This window comes from Leuciscus leuciscus (genome assembly GCF_965113295.1).
Source record: "Leuciscus leuciscus genome assembly, chromosome: 1".
Classification (NCBI taxonomy): Eukaryota; Metazoa; Chordata; class Actinopteri; order Cypriniformes; family Leuciscidae; genus Leuciscus; species Leuciscus leuciscus.
The window spans coordinates 62,981,673-63,005,489 of NC_138725.1; the positions used below are offsets into that span (position 1 = coordinate 62,981,673).

At 36.6% G+C, this 23,817-nt stretch overlaps 2 protein-coding genes across 4 annotated transcripts in view; one reads left to right on the forward strand and one right to left on the reverse strand.

The window, feature by feature from the left end:
* Window positions 1–1,011: 1,011 nt before the first annotated feature.
* aqp8b (aquaporin 8b) lies at window positions 1,012–3,393 on the reverse strand. Its single transcript, XM_082163438.1, has 5 exons — window positions 3,066–3,393; window positions 1,787–1,913; window positions 1,487–1,701; window positions 1,279–1,413; window positions 1,012–1,156 (listed from the first exon to the last, which is right to left on the reverse strand). The coding sequence occupies exons 1-5, from the start codon at window positions 3,320–3,322 to the stop codon at window positions 1,114–1,116; spliced, it is 777 nt and encodes a 258-aa protein (XP_082019564.1). The 5' UTR covers window positions 3,323–3,393; the 3' UTR covers window positions 1,012–1,113.
* A 2,066-nt stretch (window positions 3,394–5,459) lies between these two features.
* The window catches only part of arhgap17b (Rho GTPase activating protein 17b), a 33,987-nt gene continuing 15,629 nt past the window's right edge, over window positions 5,460–23,817 (forward strand). For 2 of the 3 annotated variants that reach the window (XM_082163283.1, XM_082163282.1), the window contains exons 1-9: window positions 5,460–5,750; window positions 12,392–12,431; window positions 20,120–20,224; window positions 20,303–20,379; window positions 20,857–20,968; window positions 21,049–21,125; window positions 22,690–22,807; window positions 22,888–22,956; window positions 23,359–23,440. In XM_082163283.1, the coding sequence (XP_082019409.1) occupies window positions 5,698–5,750; window positions 12,392–12,431; window positions 20,120–20,224; window positions 20,303–20,379; window positions 20,857–20,968; window positions 21,049–21,125; window positions 22,690–22,807; window positions 22,888–22,956; window positions 23,359–23,440 (733 nt within the window). In that variant the 5' untranslated portion in view covers window positions 5,460–5,697. The remainder of the gene's footprint in view (window positions 5,751–12,391; window positions 12,432–20,119; window positions 20,225–20,302; window positions 20,380–20,856; window positions 20,969–21,048; window positions 21,126–22,689; window positions 22,808–22,887; window positions 22,957–23,358; window positions 23,441–23,817) is intronic. The other variant, XM_082163284.1, reaches the window with a different exon arrangement.

The window sequence follows — 23,817 nt, forward strand, 5'->3', positions numbered from 1 at the left end:
CAATCAGACATTTTAAGCGCAGCTTATTTTGCCGCTTCTATTGTCGAGAATTTCAATAATAAAATCACCGCTATATTCTCCCAAATCAGAATTTCAGAAGGGCAATAATATTAAGATTATATGTCGGTATTTAGTTTTTTCGACCACGTTTATAAGTTGTAGCCTACGTTATTTCATTCTTAGGCCTATGGGACCGCAGAGCGCAATTAATGTGCGCGCACTCGTTTGATACTCGTTTTCTTATTAGCTTTCAATACGAAATTCAAATTTTTTATATTATTAAAATAGTATTAATGTAAGCTGACCTTATAGATTATAAATCTATATTTATATTTGAATATATATATATATATATATATATATATATATATATATATTGTATACGTTGTTAATAGGGCCTTTATATTTTGAAATTGATGTTTTATGTACACAGTCTTTTGCATTATTTTATTTTGTAGGAAACTTAAAGTGTTACTCCACATACTCCACGTCCAACTCATTTACTCAGCTGATGACTAACCTAACTAACTAACTAACAGACAGAAATGACAGGGTCATCACCTTTGACATGGTGCTTTTGAAAGGTTCCCAAAATGTGTTCATGTATAACCTGTTTTAAATCCATGTTAACAGGCTCAAACACGTACCACTACTTTTGGTAAATAGGTTTTTATAAATGTATGGGACTTTTTTAAAATATATTTAGTAAGAACCTTTTGAGCTCTCCAAATATGTGAAATCTGTAAAAGAGACATTTGTGTTGAAGCGATTTATTTAATTAGCTATACTGATTAATTTCAACACATGGATAGAGAAAAGCATACAAAATAATGTGCATGTATGACATAAAGTAATAGAGTGTGTAAATTAAAGTGTGAATATCATTTATTTTATTATATTAGAATTAACACTGCACATACATTTTCAATTTAAAATGTAAAATTCTAAATATTAATACCTGAACATCCTTTCCACATATTTCTATCTTCTCAGAGCAGGATTTACAAATGACTATTAGGCCTATATCTGATAAAGAAATGTGAATTAAAAATTAGTTACATTCTTAAAAGAGGAGAATTAAATGTAAGGTCTGTTTGAAAGATGTACTGAATGTTACTTCATCAGTAGGCGGGTATTGTTGTCTCCAAGCAACAACCTGAAAGAAAAAAAAAGTGGCTTAATAAAATCCCTTAATTCAGTCAAAATGGAACAATATGGGAAATGTCTGCTGTTAATGAGGATTTCAGTTCTTTCTAGGGAAATGCTTAGTAATCTCACCTGACTAATGCAGCAGCAATAAGGCCTCCAGTAAGGGGTCCCACCCAGTAGATCCAGTGGTGAGTCCAATAGTTGGTCAGCACTGCAGGACCAAGCACTCTTGCAGGATTCAGACACGCACCAGAAACATCACCCCTGAAGCCCACAGAGGATGTTAATCTCCAGACCACACACAGGAAATGATGTATCACATAAACAATGTACTCACCCCGCGAGCACGTTAATAATGACTGTGCAGCCCACCAAAAATGGAACCAAAGGACTCTTGCTCTTGGCATTAACTGCACCCAGTAAGACCACCAAGGCAACTAGACACGTCATGGCAATCTCTCCAAACAATGCCTTCACGATATGGTCATCAGCCTTGAGAACCGTGAACGCCGCACCTTGAGCTTTTGCATATTTCTCATTTGAGGTCATTCCCTAAAAAGAAATCCAAATCCATTTAAGTGTGACTGGATAATTTAATGTTGCATGCAGGAATGGCTCAATGACACATGTATCTCACCTTGGCCATGACTGCACCGAGTAAACCTCCGCTAAGCTGAGAGATCAGGTACAGTGCCACCATTTTCAGCTCCATTCCACCACAGAAGTAGACGGCTACGGTGAATGATGGATTGAAATGAGAACCACTGTGTCAGGGGAAAAGATCATTGCATTATTCATCAATAAGCAGATGCTTTTTATCCAGAGCAAATCCCAGGACATGCTTCAGTACTGGCAGAAACCCCCTGGAGCAAACGGACCTGACTACATCAGTCAAGACACATCAACCCAAATGTGCAGGGTTTTCAAAGAGGGTCCCTGGTGGTACTGCAGTGGGTCCGTGGAATCATATTTATTATATATATATATATATGCAATGCTTTAATGTGTGTTTGTGTGTATATATATACACACACACACATTAAAGTATTACATTCGTAATTATAAATATATCAATTTTATATAATTTTTTTTTATATATACAGATATATATATACACATACTCACATTCAATTGCATATAAAATATAATTTTATTCAATATAATTCAATATAATTTAAATCTAAATACTTTAATGTATATAATATATACATATATATATATATACAATTACATATACAATATATATATATATAAAATATTGTATATGTAATTGTATGTGTGTGTGTGAATATATATATATATATATATTGTACACATTAAAGTATTACATTTCGTTAGCCTCATAGCATAATTGCCAAAGTCATTTTGTGTTTTTTCTTGTTTTCCAAAGACATTGAAATATGACTTAGGCAATTATGCTATGAGGCTATAAATAGGCTATAATATCAATTTAATATAAAAAAAAAGTATATATACACACACATATATATATATATATATATATATATATATATATATATATATATATATATATATATATATATACACACATACAATTACATATACAATATTATATAGGCATATATATATATATATATATATATATATATATATATTACATTTATTATTTATTGAAATTGGAACATACATTTAATAAAAATGTAAAATATATATAAAAATATTTTTATATATACAATTAATATAAAAAATATAATTAGTAAATTATGTATTTTTAATCATTTATATGTGTTTTGTAATAGATTGTTATATTAGTAATAGTAAAATATATTTGGAATGTTCTACATGAAGAGCATGGATGAAATGTTCATAGGCTAATGATTAGCTTTGTTTTAATCTAAATCCACTTAAGTCTATCCAACATACATCCACGAGTACAAAAATGCATTTCTTCTCACCTGATCTCTGCCATACATGCAATCAGTACCGCCACCGCGAGCCCATGAGCCAGCGCAGGCTGGAGTCTACCGGCATCCTCCACGTTTTCAATCACAGACACACATCCGATGAACACAAAGAAGGTGGTCCCCACCAGCTCAGCTACACACGGCTGAAAGACTCGCTCAAATAGGTTCTGCTCTCTCGCGGTTTGTGGTCCCACCTTATCCACCAGAGCTTTCTCCATGTTGTAAAGTTCCACTTTGTCTTCAGCCATTCTTTCCGAGGCACGTCTGTCTCTGAGAGTTGTGTCCTAATATCTTAGAGGCCGTCTACTCATCGTTTAAATGTGAGTGTCAGAAAGCTATAGCATTAAATTGCTCAATGAACTTGAGGGCAATTGATGATTGAAAAGACTAATAATAAATGTAAAATGCTGACCAGTGGTAAAGAAAATAATACTGAACGAGATTAAAATGTAACATGCTTCTGCACTCAGCTAATTTAGACGGACCTGGAACTATTTAAACGCCAGAAAGTTTAACCTGTGCTGCAGCATGTCCTGGTTACATGGATTACAATGGAAACTAGCTCAGGTTTAGATAATTACCTGACACAGTAACTTAATAACGGAACTGTATTTTCCCACCAAAAATAAAAATTAAAAGTTAAAGGTTAACCAAATAGAGTCAGTTACATTTACATTTGTAACTACTACTATTTTAGGTAAATAAATCCAAAGCTTACTCTGTAACAAAGAGTATAAACATAAACTAATAGATCATATTTCATTGTGGCAAGAATATATATATTGTGTGTATATATATATATATATATATATATATACACACACAATATATATATTCTTATATATATATATATATATATATATATATATATATATATATATATATATATATATATATATATATATTGTTTAGAACACAATTCGCTTGTTTATAAAATGTATATATATTTTTACATGAAAAACCCTGAAAAGGCTAAAGGCCACTCAGCAGCATAAAAGTCTAATCAGTGGTTCCACTAATTCCAGTGCACTGAAACATTTGCTCCCTAAAATGTCCCACAATGCACAATAAAAACCAGGGAGCATCGGTGATCACTATGGTTGCATCCGAAATCGCATACTTCTCTACTATAGTAGGCAAAAAACAGTATGTGACAAAAGAAGTAGGCAATGTCTGAATTCACAGTAGCCTACTCATAAAAGAGTAGGCAAAAAGTCCCCGGATGATCTACTACTTCCAGTGAGATTCTGAAGTGTGCATACGATGGACACTTTACTATCCCATGAGGCCACAGGAGAGGATTTATGAATGACAGTGAAGCGACGTATACCTGACGTTGGTGGGTCATGTGATAATGACAACATGGCGAATGTAGAACGGCATACTAGACACATTCATACTATATAGAACATACTTTTGTAGTCGGTTAGTAATGACTTACTAAGGATAAGTACATACTCAAGAGAGTATGCGATTTCGGACGCAGCGCCCGCGAGTGTTTAGCGTGTCATTTGGGACAGGGCCTCCAACAGACAGAAAAGTGAATCCATATCATATATTATCACATATATCATCATATCATATATTTTAAAGGCATCTTTTAAAGACATTTAAAAACATTTTCCCAAGAATCAACACAGACATTAGAAGTTGGGGTATTGACAAGAGAGAGTGCCTTTAGTTGGAGTGGATTTATTATTGCAGATATTTTCCTTAAATAAGCCTCATTAAGTGAATTATCAGATGTGCAACCCACATTTAATATTTTATTATTATGATACTTTGTTTCTGCGGCCTGAACAGAATACAGAACGAACTTTAAATAGCTGAAAGTGAATGTGGACCCCAAACAACAGAAAATAAAATGGCATGCATTGGACTATGAGATCTCATAGCATATCTCATTTATTTCCACATATAAACTTTTTTCTAAACCATGTCTAGATTTTATGCTCAATCTGCTCCATTGGTTTTAAAAAATGGCTCAACTTTTAAAGATTTAATATTGTGTTTTTAGTGCGTTTAAATTAAAATTTTAAATGTGACCATGTGCTACGTATATTTATGAGAACAACTGCAAATGTGAAACTTATTAGCTTTGTCAGCTATTCCGCTTTGGACTGAGGATGGCGCTATTACAGAGGAAAATAATGTGACTTCATTAATGCATGTCTTTAAAGGGCGTGAATAAGCCTATTATTTGCATTTTACAATTACACTTTTTTGTGCAATAAACAAATTCAAGTTATCATTAATCTTAGCCTATAACATGATTATCATTTGGTTATTTGAACCAGAGTTTTAACCATCCAGTTTAGTCAGACTCCTTCAGTCAAGAAGGTGTCATGTGTCACTGTGCTCCACAATAGGGAAGTGACCTGCACTTCCTATTTCCTCAGTGTTACTGCAGCCCACTGACTAAACCAGAAATTGAGAGGATGAGAAACGAAAGGAACACGCTTGACGCACGGTTTATAAATGAATACGAGCAGTAAATGACACAAACTCTCAACTTTCGGATCCAGTTGAGCGCGCGCAATGGGAGCGTCGCGCGAGCGGGCGTCAGTTTGAAATAAACAGCGACATAAAAGTTGTATATGTTGGTGGATGAAGAAGAATCAAGATGAAGAAGCAGTTCAACCGCATGAAACAGCTCGCCAACCAGACTGTTGGGAGGTTAGTGTGTTATATATGGATTATTTTGAACATTTCTACTCTGATTCGTGTTAAAATGCACACTAAAGTTGGGAGTGTCCCTGAATGTATGCGCGTGCACAGAGCAAAAGGAAGGTCTGATGTGGTCAAAGTTATAAACTACACATGCTGTTTGGTCATACATTTTATTTTTCATTGATTTGACAGTTTGACGTTATGTGTAGAAGTTTGGATTGTCTCACATGTACAGTATAGCCTACATTGCAGAACTGAGATTGAAACATTTTGGGCTTCTGTATTTTAGGGGCATATCTCTATTGGGACCATCAAACATCTATTTGACTGAAACAATACATGCAAATATATGAATTGTATAAATTAACTTCATTTCGGCGGTTCGATAATTCTGTATACCCCTGTAGCAGTTATTAAGGGACATTTTAGTAGGCTAATGTACCTACTATGAATTAGTAGGCTACTGTGATTTTGCTCATTCAGCAATTAGGGATGCACCATTATATTAAAAAACTTACAGATAATTATTTTCATTCTATGGACAATATATAAATACTAGGCTATTTTGTCGCTCGCTTTATTCCTTTTCTTTGTCAATTTCAAAATAATGTTATGCTTAAGTGAATTAAGGCATCACAGCATAATGTACAGTATAAAATATGGATTTAAAATGAGTAGATGATAAAAAAGTTAAGATTGAGAAGGTTCCTGTGGTACAGGTTGGGACCATTATTATAGGCATTCGCTCTTAAAGTCACCATGTAATCAAAATGACAGTTGTTTATTTATGGAATATAGCATTATTTATTATAAATGATTTATCCGTGCATGCCATTATTTATTTTTGAATTCATGTGCCCTCATAACCTTTAGTCAAAAATAACTTTTCCCTCCCTCCATCTCTCCTCTGATGATGTGTTTACTGGCGCGAGGGCGGGATCAACCTGTCACTCACACAAAATCAACCAATAGCAAACCATAAACATCCAATCAATTCACAATGGACAAAATCAAGCCCCACCCTACATTTGTTCTTGTTTGAGAAGCCGTGATATACTTCACAATAGGGAACTTCCATTTCATGCCGACTTTACATTAACTTAAAAAAAAAAAATCTAATATCAAAAAGTAGTTGGAAATGAGTGCTCTTAATCAAATTAAATATAATAAATGATCAGCTGATAACCATATTAGCCTTTCCACCGTTGTGCCAAACCGTTGTCTTTGCTTAACCGCTCCGTTCCGTGCCGATTCGGTCCAGCCAGTCCGGATATGGTTTCATTTTCCACTGTGGGACTGATAACGGAGCTCTTTCAAATGTAATACAAATGTGTCAGTCGTTGTCTTAGTACCACAAGAGTTTACTGACGATATGAGTTGTAAGTTTTGACCGCGCTATAGAGGACGATTAGATATTTATTTTAATTTTATTATTAATTTGTGTTTACATCGCTCAAATAGCGAGCTTGGCCAGGTATGGAGTAACTGGCAGCCAGGCAACAGGCAAGTGACCAATCCTGGGGTGCGACATCACTACATGCATTATACCAGCACTGTTCGCCAACCGTGCAGAGATTTCAGGGCCGAGCTCAAGTGGAAACGTAACTGGAACCGTTCTTAGAACTGTTCAGCCTGACGGTGGAAAAGCAGCTATTGATAACCAGTGCTTTATATATGTTGTGCATCCCTAGCAATAATAAATAATTAAATATAAGAGTTTTACATTTTCATGTTGAAAGTAGTTGCCAGGGCATTTTGATGTGGTTCCTAAGGGTTTCTGCTATGTGTTGCTACATGGTTACTTACTGTTGCTTGCCTTTTTACTGCATACAGAAGCATTCTGTTGATCTCGGCAGAAATCAAGAGACAAACTCACTCAAACTCCGAGAGGAACTTTGAGTTGGATTGACTGGTTTCCCTGCAGAGATGTTTCAAGGTCCTGTCAGAGAATGACCGAAGTTGCCTTCCCTTGCATATTTACTTGTTAGTTGTTAGTTCAAAATATCTTAGAGGCTTTTCATTATGTTCATATTGAGCTTTTTTTTTTTTGCGTAAACATTTACATATTGTTTTTGCCAAGACATTGTTTTTACAATGTCTTTATTTAGATTCACTCTTCATCTCAGAGTTAAACATCCCAGGCAGCTGGTAGATTCATCACTCGCTTGTCACAATCTATCAGAGCGTCTGATGCAGAATGCAGATCCGGCGTAATCCAGAGTCGGAGGTATAATAGTCGGGCCAGCTTTCATGGCGGCTTTCCAGGCCAGAGAGACGCCACGTTTCGATACAGTCGGTTAGGTTACGGCTCCAGTTAGTTTGGCCTCTGCTGCAAAGAATACACTGTCAGAGATTTTACAATGCTTGAAATGTATTGGAATTGCTCTGTTTTCTGTGATTTATATAAAGTTTCTGATATTTATTTGAACTCTGAGAACTTTTAGTCATTGTTATAGTAGGAGATATCCTGCGTCTTTAGTGAGACTTGAGCACAAACTGATTTGTACTGAAGTTTTAAACTGTGGTGCGTAACTTGCAAAATGCAAAAATCTAGTTGTAAAAATGTAATTGAAATGGCTTAAAAATACACAACTGCATCCTAAACATTGTACTCTGAAAAACAAAAACAAATGTTGGTGCAGAGCAGACAGCAAGGCTCTCTACTCATCAAAACGGTCCATTTAGATACAGGATACTTTTAAACATGCTGATGAACATTGAATTTCCTTCTTTTCCTGAAACCAAAAACAGATGTTCAATGAGCTGGTCGGATGAAAATCATGGCAAGAGTCACTCTGTCTAAAGCTTTATTATATGTCATTGAACAGTCGTTTAAAGCTTTCTGGTCTTTAATGTTCTCAAAACGTTATTTATACCATATTCATGGAAAAATCGAATCTAACGTTTTTTAAATGTTACTACTCGTTTTTCGCGTAAAACCGCTGTATTGCTCATGCATGCAAGGCCAGTAGTTGGCGAGGTCACTTTGTAAAGAAACACTTGACTGAACATGCATGCGCATGACGTCACCGTTTTCACAAATCCACGTTTTTGTAGTTTACACGGAGACGATAACGGTATCGTTTTCAAAAACGTGCACTTTGAAACCAGTTTTCAGGCCCCCAAAACGCTTTTGTTGTGTAAATGAACGGCCAAAACACATTAAAAGTTCGTGTAAATGACCCCCGAGAATATTTTTTGTCAGCTGGGAGTGTCTCCTCTGAGCGCTGGAGTTCTGGAGATTCTAGTGCAAGCGGTTTTTAGTTTTGTTGGGTGACCAAGTACCAACTAACAGAGATTTTAATCTTTTCAATTAAGCGTATTGCTTATTAAACCTCTTGTTTTGTTTGGCCAAAAGCTGCAACGGTCTGTTAGGGATAATGTAGAGCACCGTTTTGCAAGATTTCAGCTCCAGTGCAGTTGATCAGATGCTGTATTTACATTTAAGGTTTCAGATTCTGCTTCACTATGATCACAGAATAGAATACATTACTTATTATGATTCAGTTCGCCTTGTACGAATCAGATTAATTGGAGATATTTACGGACTTCCAAGATCCCAGACGTTTTGATGGGATAAAGCTTAGATCTTCATAGATCTTTATAATAATAGTGTCTAAAGATGTTAGTTGGGTGCCGGTCTGCTGTATTGTCAACTTTGAATGTGTGTGAAACGTTAGCCGGGGTATTTCTGGAGGTTGATACCCAACCCGATATGCATTGGCTGAACACAAGATCAATGCTAATTCAGTATTGATGGAAATCTAAAAATTCTCCCCCTCATAATGTGAGGTCATTCTCAGCCAGTGTAACGGGATCTTAGGGATTTTTTCTCTTGTTACATGACCAGTTTTGTGGCTTTTATCTAAGTTTTCTGTGCTGAATGTGGTTTGCTCTCTTTTAGAAATAAAATGGTGTCTGTGACATTTAAAATTGATCTATTGAACCAAAAAAATCACCATGGTGCCCTTGAGAAAAGGTCCTTATACCCTGATGGATCGCTTGTGTGTCAGTTGGTGCCATCACATGAAAGTTGTAGACATAAATAACAGTTGCGCTGGTTCTGTGGTGTTAAAGATTCTATGCTATAAAAAAGATTAATGTTTGTTTTTTTTACTCTAGTTCTGACTGATCTTCAATGCTGGCTCAGCAGTTTTAGCACATGGGGAAAAAACACTCAGCCTTACAGCCAGTTTCTGAAGCAATACTATCTGCTACTAGTTTTTGAAGGCTAGCCATATGTACACCTTATTAACAGACAATTATTAATATGAATAGTATTATAATTCAAGAAAGGAATCTAAAACAAAAACTTTTACTTGTTGAAATCAACTCAGCAACTTTAACTGAAATAAAATAAAATATTTAAAATATATATTTGATATTTCCCATCTTCATTTAGTTTAACTTGATTTACTAAAAAACTAAACTGAAGTAAAACATTTGTTCAAACTATAAATACATTATAAAAATGATAAAAACACACTACAAAATTATTAAAACTTTAACTGAAGTTAAAATGCAAAATATAAACATAAAATATAATTCAAAAGATCAACAAAAACTATATTACCTCAGTGAAAGTCAAATAAACTGATAATAATAAAATGCTTATTATTATTTAAATTAACTTGTGAGAAGCCAAAATGCAAAAATATGATCAAATAAACTGATAATAATAAAATGCTTATTATTATTTAAATTAACTTGTGAGAAGCCAAAATGCAAAAATATTATCTTATAATACAATAAGACATTATCTTTTTCTTTTTTTTTTTTTCTTGTAAAATAAAATTTGAGCAAATGTTTGAGCAAAAAACAAATTTTTGATGCGATGCTACTTTTCTTATTTTAAGGATGTTTAGATATTTTTTCCTGGAATTAAAGATTAAAGGCCTGTTCACCCCAAGACCGATAACTATAACAATATTCGCATCCACATCAGCAGACAATATTGTTCTGTTTTATTATTAGGGCGCACTGCAGTTTTGTCGTCTGCCGCTTTAAATGCCTTTCTTTAAAGCAGGATGGGTTCTGATTGGCTGTCAGTGTTTTTATTGTTCCTCAACTGGAGACAATCGTTCTGAAAGGGATTCCAATGATATAGTTTCTCTGTAGTTACAATTATAGTTGTGATCTCTGCTATTCTTTTAAAGGTGAACTAAGTAACTTTTTTTTACCTTAAAGCCACACCGTGGACTTTGTGACCTAAAGAGTTGACGCATACAAGTTATTTCAAATGATTCCTCAGGCCAATATACAGCGTTTGACACTATTAATGCTCCGAGCGGGGCTGCCCTCTTGAAATACCGCCTATGTAAGTTTGGAGAAGACGGACCGTCGTTGGCCAGGTCATGTGACCTGGAGAACGTATCGCTTTACGGCCATCACGTGACCATAGGCTCTGATATACTCATGGAGCAGACTTTTGCGACAGTGCTGCGGCGCTTGTGGCCTCTAGGGGCGCTAGACGTGAAAGTTACAGGTCTAGCGCCCCTAGCGCCCGCAAAAGTTCCGCGGTGTGGCTTTAACTGAACAGCTTCGGAGTCATTGGAATGGTTATATTACTTATTTTGGGTTGAATGGTGGTCGTTTCGCACCCCCCTGGTGCCCGTGAGCGGAAAATCCGCACTTGCAACTTTGAGCCGGCGGGCCGCCGGCCGCTGCATCAGGAAGTATCGCGTGATATCAGGTCTCGCGATGTAAACAATTGCTTTACGGCCAAAAGAAATCTGCTAAAATGCTGTCATTAGTGCGCTCCTTCACACTGTCCGAACCCGAATGAAGAAGACGTTTTAAAGAATGTCCCATCTGCTTTGATGTCGTTGATCTATAGCCTCTGGTGTCTGAGAATCACCAACGAGTTTTTACGACAGTGTTGTCAAATATCTATTCCGAAGCTGTGGGGGGAGCTCTAGAGAGAAACCTGCGAGAATACAGCGAAGAAATCCCGAAGCTACTGAGTGCTGCTTTAAATTTAGAATAATTTTTAGATCTATATCTCTATCGTTATCGTCCTTGGTGTGAACAAGCATTATCACTTTTTTTCAGTGTAAAGGGCATTTTCTTTTTTTAGCTGTGTTCAAAATAACACGCATCACTGTTACACATAACTTCCATATAAATAAATGGAAATGCTATCACAGATCATGCCATGTGAACGTTCAGATTGTACAATGTCAAACGTGGCATAATGTGTAATAGTTTTATGGTCTCTGGTCAAAGGGAGTTCCATGAAGCTCCGCCCTCTTCTGCTGTCAAGAGTGTGTGAACCCTCAGAAGCCCCGCCCCCTTTTACTGCTGTTGCCATAACAAACAATGTGGAATGCAGAAAGCAGGAAGTGGATTTTTTTTCTTTTTCTCGTGAAAGTGTGCCAAATCAACCGTTTGTTGACACAGTTGGAAAAATAAATGATTTTCCATTTAGAATATTGAACTGCAATGGGTGTTTCGGATAATTTGTGTTTTTGCATGTGGAGTGAAGGCCTCAAGGCTTATTCTTGTTTTGATTTTTTGGTTTGGCATCTTTTAATAGTGATACTGGCCTAACCTGCTTTCACAGTCAAGCTGAAGACCTTAAAAAAAGCATTGCTCGTTATGTAGTCTGTCCTTATAACCAAACACTTTTTCCTTTCTTTTGTCCACAGAGCAGAGAAGACAGAAGTACTGAGTGACGACCTGCTTATGGTGACTATTTTCTCCCTCCATGACTTTATCACAACCATGAAAGGCTGCATAAATCATCTAGCATTCCAGTGTGATTTGACCATTATTTGTATTTCATTATTTCATTTTATTAATATTTTAAATTAGCTTTTATTTTTACATTTTCAGCTTCCATTTGAATTCCAAATACATTTTTAGTAATGTTACGTGCATTTGCCACTATTTAGTTGCTGTTTTTTAAATGTCACTTTTTACGTTCAATTTATTTTAATAAAATTTTTAGTTTTAGTTGGTAATTCAGTCAGAAAACATTTTTAAATGTCACTTAATGTTTCGTCTAACATATATATTTTATTGTATTTCAGCTTTATTTCAAATAACAAAAAAGTTTTTAATAGTTTTTAATTAACGATAATAATCCTGGAAGCAACTACATTATTACTTTGGCCAAATGTAGACACTAAGCATTACTTTAGAAAGTAATAATTTGGGTATCATGTTTTATTTTACGGCTCTCTTGAATACCTGATTCTGATTGGTCAATCAAATATTGGCCGGTCAAATATTTTTGTATACTACTGTATATAATGGTGTTTATATAATTAACCATTGTCTCTAGCACATGTCATTTGATGTCTCTCATGTTACTCCTCAGACTTTTTTCTCACATATAATCTCAAATCAATATTTATGTATTGGTATTTTAATATTTATATCCATTTATTCGGTGAGTAGTTGTGTACTCAACCAGTCATTTATGGCAAAACAAATGCTTTTGGAGTGAAACAAGACTATATTTTGTGATATAGACCATCTGACTGTACATTATCCCTTACATATCTTCTGTATGTATTCATATGATATCAATATTGAACGTATATGAATGAATATTAAGACAGATATTGTGCTCTAGCATGACACATAGGGATTCCCGGGTGTGTGTCTTTTGCTTTCAGTAATAGAAATACTATCTGAGTTGAACTTTGATCCTTAACATTCATCATCTTCTTTCCCACAATCTCTCGTCCTTCACACCCCTCCCACTCCTTTTTTTTTCCTGGCATCTTGCAGATAGCAGAAAAGCAACTGACTCTCTGAGACTAATTGATCTTATTTAGGCATTTCTGACGTCACAAGGGCCATGTTTGCACGAGTATGCACGCAGCTACGGCTGTTATGAACAAAAAGTAGCCTGAAATAGCTTGAAAAGCACCAAGCGCTAGCAGCTTTGTGATAGCGTATGTAGACGCGGGGTCGTTATGATTTTAATTTCAATATACTGCATGACAGCCGTAATCTTCCAAAGCAAACACTCTAAAAACAAAACAAATCAGTCTAATCTGTCACTACCTCATTGTTGAAAAAGCCTCTCATGTTCAGACGTGTCTGTGCACAACTGAAAGGGAAATCATTGAGACTCGACGGACTCTCGCCAGAGCTTTAAATGCTGCTCCTTCACCTTCATTCATGCATTCCATGTCCAAGGGTCAAAGTTTAACTGCCTGGTTGCTCTGCGTCTTGCAGGAGGGAAAAGGAACATGATAATGGGCCATAAACTCCCTCTTGAAATGACTCAGACGGAGTGGTTTGGAATGTTTCCTGGGTTTTGAAGGTCTGCCAGATTAAAAGGCAGTGGTATTGGCAGACGGCCCTGTTAGAGCTGGTTTCCCTGGTCGTGGTTGGAGTTCTTGAGATCCAGTGTTGGGGAGTAACACTCTGTATTTTTCAGTTGCTGGTTTCAAAACAAAAATGAGCTGCTGTTTTCGACCAAAGTTAGAAGTGTAGCTTCACTAAACGCTGTTTTTATGACACATTGTATTGCATAAACAGCTCTACAACGGATAGTACTGAAGCAATAATCACACACTCACCTAAAATATATTTTCTCTCTTATATAGTATTGGAATGTCCCCTTTCATTTTAGTTTGGATGGTTCATGCAAATGAACTGGTCAAAAAAAGATTCATAGATTAATTCCATTACGTCTCTACTTTGCATTTTATGTCTTGTTTTGTAGCAAAATGTTTTAAAAGTCCCCTTTACACGTTTATATGTTTGTTTATGGGGTCTACTACTACTAGAATAAGTTTACATCATTTAATGTTCAAAAAACGTATTATTTTTCTTATAATTTACATTGTTGCAGCACCTGTTTTCACCCTTTGACTGAACGCTCTGTTTTAGTTTCGATTTCTTTAAAACCCTTTTATTTTTCTTAAAAAAAAATACAATTTCTGTATTGTTTCTTTATAATAAAAATCAAGTGCAGTCTGCTCTGATTGGTCAGCCAGCCCCAGTCTGTTGTGATTGGTCTGCCGCTTAGAGCGTGTGGGAAATGTAACACCCCTTACCATAACCTGCGAGTATCATCTTTGGAAGCTTCCTGAGGCGCTGTAAACACTATAACTACGCTAAATATGGCGTCAGTTTTGTCGTATGAGTCCGAGTCCGATAATGACAGTCAGGAAGAACGAGCTGATAAATCCAGAACCACCTTCGCAAGCACAACATTGTAATGTAAAAAAGCATAATGGGTTCTCTTTAAAATACTGTGTTTTTTAGTATGCAGTTTCACACTGCACTTTCCGTTTTTCTCAAACAGCGACCCCTAGAGTCGTTGTGAAGTACTTGTATTTAACGTTACTGTCGTATACCACTCACGCTGAGCCGTCTCTGCACTCTTCCGACCGCGCTTTCTTCGCTTTCTCCGTCGACCCTGCCATGATTCACGTCTGAAATGCGTGCTAGTGTCTTCCATAGAGGCTGCTTCATATGTTGTTGATGTATGTGACATCGTGCCGTAAAGCAAGTCGTGATCCTCGCGAGATCCTCAAACTTGCATTGCTGGTTTTGCCAGCGGCGTCCTCCCCCCCCTGCTTTGCTATCGGGATGATTCGCCCTACTACGAGTTCATTTACCATAAAAATTATTTCGAAGCTGTTATATTAAAGGAACCGTATGTAAGATTGTGGCCAAAACTGGTACTGCAATCACTTTCAAATTACTTTAGAGCGGTGTATCCCCTCCCCCTCCCCCCTGACTCAAGGTTGCCAGTTAGGCTGCAGGATCCAGCAGGAACGTAGGCTGCTACAAGGAGCTTCCAATGGCAAGTAACGAGTCCTACACAGTTTTTTTTTCGGACTTTGTCACGACGTATTTCGGATTCATAACGAGGTCTTTTAGGTTTCGTAACGTTAGACATTTTTTATCCGACACGTTTGTAGCTGCAGCTGTGGTAACTAGAGCAGAGCTGGCAACCCGGATGCAGAAACACTACTGACTTCGTGATTGGTAGATAGGTGGAGGGTGGAGCATCAGGCCAAAACACAACATGACAACATCAACATCAGTTGAGGGCTGCAACTTCACTTTTAAATGACAATATCCTGGCCGGACTACTGTTGTCAGTGATACAAGTATTTGAAATAAACATGATTTCTTAATGTCTAGTGACATATCAGGGCCATTTTATGATTAATTGAAATACATTTCTTACATACGGCTCCTTTAAGGTACAAATCTTGCATAGTGTGCCTTTAAATCTAAAGTGTCATCCATTATTGCAAAAAATAAGAGATCATTTATATCTGATTAAATATCATCTATTATGTATGTTAGTGATAGGCCTATACATTGTCCCCCCTTAAATTAGTAGGTTGCAGTGTATCCGACTACTCATTTAACCGAATAGCTTGACTGTAGTTTAAATTATGAGCAGCTTGACTAACGGCAGTTTCAAAGTCTTTGAGGTCTTGAGTCACTCTTAGTAAGTGTGTTTCGACCCCTGCTGGATGAGTTGCGGCCACAGGTCGGTGTGGCCTCGTCATCATTTCCTGTTTGTCTCGTTTGCTTTGCTTGGAACTGTGGGGCTCTGATCTGAACATCTGTACTGCAGCTCTTTTCCTCTTCGTTCTTCCTTTTTCCTCATTCCATTTACAAATCTGTATCTGAACACTGATAACTGGTTGATGGAAAATGAGTGGAATGTTACATTTAATATGCAATTTTTAGCAGGAACCATTTTTAAGGTGTGTGTGTGTGTATGCCAAGACTGTTTATTTGATCAAAAATACCGAACAAACTTTAATTTATTAAAATATTATTACAATTTACTATTAAATAATGGTTTTCCATTGTAATATATTAAAATATTATTTATTTCTGACTGTGATGGTAAAGCTGAATTTTCAGCATCATTACTCCAGTCTTCAGTGTCACATGATCCTTCAGAAATCCTTTTTAACATTTCTTATTATTACCGATTTTAAAAATGGCTATGCTGCTTAATATTTTAATATTTGTTGAAACAGATAATTTAATTAATTAAATTCTAAGTATTAAGTATTACTGACCCCCAAAGTTTTTACCTATGTATATGCGTGTGTGTGTGTGTGTATATATAACATGCCTTTTTTGTGACTTTTGCACAGTACTGTATATATTAAATTGAGACCATTTTTTTCGAACATATTAAGAATAGTTAATGCAATAGACATCATATTTTTTACAGCATTTATTTCTCTAGGTTGTTCTCATAAATATTCTATTGTTAATCGTTTTTAATTATTGTTAATTCAGAATGCATTCAATTAAATAGTTAAATTAAATGTTAGTTTATGCTAGCGTATAATAGTGTGTGATGAGGTAGAGATTAGCTAATGTTAACTTGTAGAACCTTATTGTAAAGTGTTACCAGATCGTTGTTGTTTTCCTTGTTCTGCACTGTTGCAAGTGGCCCTTACAAACTGACGTGATTGTGAAAACAGCTTTAATTCGTTGCCCATGTTTGCAGCATAATATGATTGGCATGATTCCTTTAGTGAATGAGACGCTAAAACAACACAGGCAGTGTGTGCAAAATAAACGGTGCGATGCTAGGTCTAAATGAAGGTTGCATATATCGGTTATTTTCTATGCAGAGAGACTTCTGAATCGGGTGTCTTTGTGGTGAGCTTTTATAGAAATGGGTCTGAGTCGCAAACAGAAGCAGCGTGACTGAAATGCTGAAAGGAGCAGTCATCTCACACGAAGGGTTTCAGTTCCACCCCGACTGTCTGAAGTTATTTAAGGGACCATCAGGCACACTTTGACGATTCGCCTCTTTATACACGTGAGAATGAGAGAAGAGAGAAAGTCTCTGCAAGAAAACCAGTTTGGCAGCTTTCTGTTCCCGAGAGAAGAGAAGAGAGATGTCTCTGCAAGAGGGAGGGGAAGTTGCTTTGATTAAAGATTGTGAGGGCACAAATAAAAAAGAAAGAAAGAATGATGTGCATGGATAAATCACTTATAATAAATACTGCAATTTCCATAAAAACAAACAAGAATTGTCCGGTTTGATTTTATGGTGAATTTAAAGGTGTTGGTTAAAATGTTTTTTTTTTCCAAATAGGTTTCCCCACAACTTCAATGGTTGGACAAACAGACTTATGCCATTGGTTGAGCTGACATTGCTGTATGGGGCTGATAGGGATGCTCAGATATTTTAATAGTGGCAGAGTTTTTAATTTTTTTAGGAAATTCAACGTACAATTGGCTGACTTATAGTTGTCTCTTATAGTTAAGATTTAAATAAACACATCACCTCTGCACACAGAGCTCAGGGTTTGAGGGAGAAAATAACCAGATCAGTTAGAGAGTAGGAGGTGTGAACTGAAAATACATTTGACAGAGTTTTTCTCATATTGAAAGATGTAGGTAAACAGCCAGCTGGTCTCTAAGCTCCTGCCATTTGTATGTGCTAAAGTGCACACTTTGCTGGCGCAGTGCAGACATTTTTTCTTGCCTGGTTCCTCATGTTCACTGTAACTTTAATTCTTTAACCATATTGTCCACTTTAAACGCTTTTCCAGTCCAGGCTCCGCTGTAGCCACTGTTTATGACTGCAGGTCAAAAACATAAACCGATGGCCAACTCAGTGAAGAAACAACTAGAAAGCACTGTTTTTCTGGAGATGACCATACTTTTCATAATAGATGCACAAAAGATTTTTGTTAAGTGCCCCTATTATGCTATTTTTAAAGTTTCTAATTGGTCTGCTACAATAGGTTTAAATGCTTTAAAGGTAAAAAAACACTTTGATTTGATTAGATTTTTGATTGCATTTTCCATTATATACATTGCGGCATCATCTCTTTTCTCACAGTGTCTGAAATGGTTTGATAAAGGATTTAGTCTCTCTAAACCCCTCTGTCCCAAGAGCCTACCCTGCTCTGATTGGTCAGATCTGTTGCACAGTCTGTTGTGATTGGTCTACTCTGCTCTGATTGGTCAGATCTGTTTCCCAGTCTGTTGTGATTGGTCTACTCTGCTCTGATTGGTCAGATGACGCAGTCTGTTGTGATTGGTCTACTCTGCTCTGATTGGTCAGATGGTCCAGTCTGTTGTGATTGGTCTACTCTGCTCTGATTGGTCAGATGACCCAGTCTGTTGTGATTGGTCTACTCTGCTCTGATTGGTCAGATGGTCCAGTCTGTTGTGATTGGTCTACTCTGCTCTGATTGGTCAGATGAACCCAGTCTGTTGTGATTGGTCTACTCTGCTCTGATTGGTCAGATGGTCCAGTCTGTTGTGATTGGTCTACTCTGCTCTGATTGGTCAGATGACCCAGTCTGTTGTGATTGGTCTCCTCTGCTCTGATTGGTCAGATCTGTTGTGATTGGTCTACTGCTTACAGCACGTGTTGGAAACGAAATGCTGATTACCATATCTGAATTTCAATTCAGGATCTTCCTCAGCACTTGATACATAGTGATATGAACAGTGACAATGGTTTCGTTTTTATTATATCAGTTTGAGTGCGGGTCCTCATCCTTTGGAAGTACAGCATAGTGGACTTGCTTTTGAAGAAATCAGCGTCTTCTCGACATGTCGACCACACAAACCAAACTCTTTCAGGCCTCAGCTACAACTACAGTGTTTGAGGGTCAAAGTAGGCATTGTTTGCGGGCACCCAATGAAGACCATATGGCTGGCATTATCTATTTTGTTAAGCAGAAACTGAAACTGGAATGACTGATGACTCATTTTCAGGTAGTTCAGATTCAGTTCTATCTTTTGGGAGAAAATAACTCCATTTATCGTGCAGTTTGATCTTTGAAACTTTGCAGACCTTTTACATTCACAAACAGCTACAGTATATTACACAACTACATGAAAGGTAATATCTGAAAAGCATAACAGGGCACTTAAAAATAATTAATACTTGTATTCAACAAGGGTGCATGAAATCAATTAAAAGTGACACTAAAGACATATATAATATTACTAAAGATTCCGTTCTTTCTATTAATCGAATCCTGAGGAAAATATTAAGCAGAACAACTGCTTTCAAAATTGATAATAGTCAGAAATGTTTCTTGAGCATCAAATCCTCATATTAGAATGATTTCTGAAGGATCATGTGAAGGCTGGAGTAATGATGCTGAAAATTCAGCTCTGACATCACCGCTTTGCCAGAATCACAGTCCAGATGAAATGACTGAACAGGCTTTTTGCACATTTATAAGAACAGGAAACTGAAGGGTGGTGGTGTACAAGACCCACAATACTTTGCAAAGACTCGAGTGGTAAGCATTACAGGAAATGCAGAACAGGTGTGCATGCAACTATGATAATGGAACATTGTTGAATGGAACTTTTGATGATGGAACTGGGAGCTACTGAAGTCCCAATACATTTTTAATTTGAATCAAATGTGTGCATTAATACAGATTGAGCGGCGCCTGGAAAATATGCGATTGGTCTCCCATAATGCACACAAGAAGATGACCATGTGTCTGCAGGGTAACATGGGCACAGATGCGGAGAAGAGACATGTAAGTAACAGCTGCTTTTATATTTTCAAATGCCTCCTTAGTACACACTTCTGAATTGTTTTGTTTTTTTCCTCTTAGAAAAAGCTTCCTCTTACGGCCCTTTCACAATCCATGGTGGATGGAGGGAATCAGCTCGGAGACGAGTCTTTTATTGGGTGAGTTTATGAATTCTTTGACTGACAAAACCATCCGCCTGATCTGTGATTCATACTCATAATGAGAAAACTTTGAATGTGGCCAAACATCCCTGAGTCATCTGTTTTTTCAGGCAGGCGGTTCATTTATGGTCATGATCTGTGAAAATACAGAGTGGAAGCATCAACAATATTTGTTATCCCAGTAAAATGCATAATAGTCTGGTGTAAAATGCTAAATTATTATTGTTCATGATGGAAAATGTGACCTCATGCTGCTTGACTATGATTGGTTCATCATACTGTTTTTAGCAAGAGTAAATTGTTTTTGAATTATGCTAGGTTTGTTTGATATTATTTTAAGGAATGTCTTACAACCAAGGTATTTTTCCCTGGGGGGGGGATGATATTTTTGTCCATATCGCCCAGCCCTATTATTTAGCATCGGTTAATCCAAGCAACCAGGCAGCGTGATGTTAAGCATGTTTGTCTCTACAGGAAGATGATGGAAGTCTGTGGAGAAGCTGAAAACAAACTAGCTTTTGAGCAGAGCCAACATGAAGTTCTGCTGGAGAGAGATATTCTAGACCCTCTCAACCAGCTAGCAGAGGTACGTAACGCCAAAGACCTGCAAATAACCTGATTTTTGAACAGGCAATGTAGGTTATATCTCTATTTTTGTGCTTGAAGGTGGATATTCCTAACATCCTGAAGCAGAGGAAACATTTAGCCAAGCTTGTGTTGGATTTTGATTCTGCGAAAGCCAGGTGTGTATATATACTACTGTTCAAAAGTTTGGGTTCAGTTTTTGTTTTGATTTGTTTTTTTTCCGGAAAGAAATGAACACTTTTATTCAGCATGGATGCATTAAATTTATCAAAAGTGACAGTAAAGACATGTATAATGGTATAAAATATTTCTATTTAAAAAAAATGCTGTTCTTTCATGTCATGAGTTATGAAAAATTGTAACACAAAATAATATTAAGCATTGATATTGATAATAGTGCTGTTGGGTTCTGGAAGTAATAAGGAAATAGATTTTGAACAATAACTTATAAACCTTTAAAAACAGCCTTACTGTGAGCTACGAGGTTGTTAGTCGATGGTATTTGCTTCTGTTGAAGCCGCCAGCACGCATTATTTCAACTTAGTTTTAATCGTGTTTAATGTTGAGCACCATGAGTTCATGGTGAAAAACTACATTACTCATGATGCTGTACAGAAAATTACACCAATCAAAGAGTCTTTTCATCAGATTTTCAAATATGTTTTTGCTTCAAATCAAAGTTTGTTGTGTTGTAAATCACCTTGTAGCTGATTGGCTTGGTTCATGGTTTATGTAAGGGTTAATGCCCGACGAGGTGTCCATTGTCAGGTATTAATGGACGTGCCTCCGCCGAAGTCCATTAATACCTGACAATGGACACCTCGAAGGGCATTAACCCGCTTATACCATGGTCACTTGCCAAATAACACATTTTTAAAACATTAGTTTATATTTTAATTAGTTTTACAATCGAAATCTAAAGTTTTTACAAATAATAACTTGGTTTCCCTGGTTACGCCTGACGGTTTATTTAGCAACCGGAGATATTTATAGTCCGCTCAGCTCGTAGAACCCTTCAGTTTACTGCCTGTTGCTATGGTTACTCACAGCTGATGTAGCCAGCGCATTTATTTATTAATTTCGAACGGTAAACAGTCAGTTTTACCAGAACTCCTTTACTAGGTGTCCTCTATCACTTTTTAATGGACACCCTGCAGCCAATCAGAATCGAGTATTCACCCAGACCATGGTATAAAACGCTTTAATGAAGACTTTTTAAAAATCAAAATGAATGGAAGAAATACTTCCGGAACCAACGCCACAGAAAAGGGGGATAGGCGCTAATGCAAACTTCTGCAAACAATGCCGGAACAAATGTCACTGTAGTAAAAAACAAATCTTGAGCATCACATATTAGAATGATTTTCTGAAGGATCATGTGACATTGAAGACTGGAGTAATGACGCCAAAAATACAGCTTTGATCACAGGAATAAATTACATTTTAAAATATATTAAATGTAAATTTTAAATTGTAATAATATTACTGTTTTTACTGTAGTTTTTATCAAATTAATGCAGCCTTGGTGAGCAAAAGACTCCTTTGAATAACATAAAAAAAAATCTTACCGACCCCAAACTTTTGAATGGTTGTGTAAATGAATGACACTATAACCACACCAGCCTCTGCTGATTATCTTCCGGTGCTTTGAGACATTTGATGAAATTGCAATGCAAATTGCTTGGAATAATAGAGAAGACACTTTAAACTCCTGTAATACAGGTATCACCAGGCCTCAAAGGCATTTCCATCAGCTGCAAATACTCAAGCAATGGCTGCCAAAATTGACACACTTAAGGAGGAGATGGATGAAGCTCAGAACAAAATGGAAATATGCAAGGTATGAGTCAGATTTTATTGAGGTTTCTGGGTGACCTTAGGTAGCACATTGAACCTAGTCTGATCTTGTTTTGTCTTTAGGATCAACTAGCAGCTGAAATGTACAACTTTTCCTCCAAGGAAGGAGAATATGCACGCTATTATGTGTTGGTAAGTCATTTCTATGAGCTTTACGGGGGCTTGAACCACACAAGAAAAATTATGTCTGATAAAGATCGAATTTATACAGGAATATTAAATTTAACTTGCAAATTTATCAGTAAGAAACTGGTCAAAGTTCAGTGGTATCAAATACTTTAGATTAAAAAAGACATCGAGAGGCGTTTCAAAGATGGCCGCCGACTGAAATGACTTGCCTGAAAGGGTTTTTTGTGTTATTCATAGATCTTCTTACTGTATGCTAGTAGTTAGCATGTCTAACCAGTGGAGTCTATTTAACTGTACAATATTTTACAGTATATACCCAGTTAGTAGATTAAAGGTAATTTAATCACAAACTTTTCTTCTCTCAAAACTAAAAAGGAAAAGTGAGGCTTGTTTTTGTCTTGACAGTTGTTAGAAGCTCAAGCTGAATACCACAGAAGAGCCTTGGCGTCCATCGAGAGCGTCCTGCCCACCATACAGTCACAGCAAGGTGTGATATTTACTCTTCACTTCCTGGACAGAGCATCGACTGGATAAATGTTTCATATGAATCACTCACAGCACTTATGAAATCATGGCCTTATTAAAGGGTTAGTTCACCCATAAATACAAATTCTGTCATTAATTATTCACCCTCATGTCGTTCCAAACGCGTAAGACTTTCGTTCATCTTCAGAACGCAAATTAAGATCTTTTTTAGTGAAAAATTTGAGAGATTTCTTTCTCTCCATTGACAGCCTACGCAACTACCGATTTCAAGCCTCAGAAAGGTTGTAAAGACATCATGGAATTAATCCATGTGACTCCAGTGGTTTAACCGTAATTTTATGAAGCGGCGTGAGTGCTTTGTTTGCACAAAAAAAACAT

Bases quoted from the DNA above. Each gene is read 5' to 3' on its own strand.
- aqp8b (XM_082163438.1), bottom strand. From the start codon at position 3,322: ATGGCTGAAGACAAAGTGGAACTTTACAACATGGAGAAAGCTCTGGTG. The intron at 1,414-1,486 runs GTGAGTACATTG...TGTGGGCTTCAG, and splicing joins ATTATTAACGTGCTCGCGGG to GGGTGATGTTTCTGGTGCGT. The intron at 1,157-1,278 runs GTGAGATTACTA...TTTTTCTTTCAG, and splicing joins ATTGCTGCTGCATTAGTCAG to GTTGTTGCTTGGAGACAACA.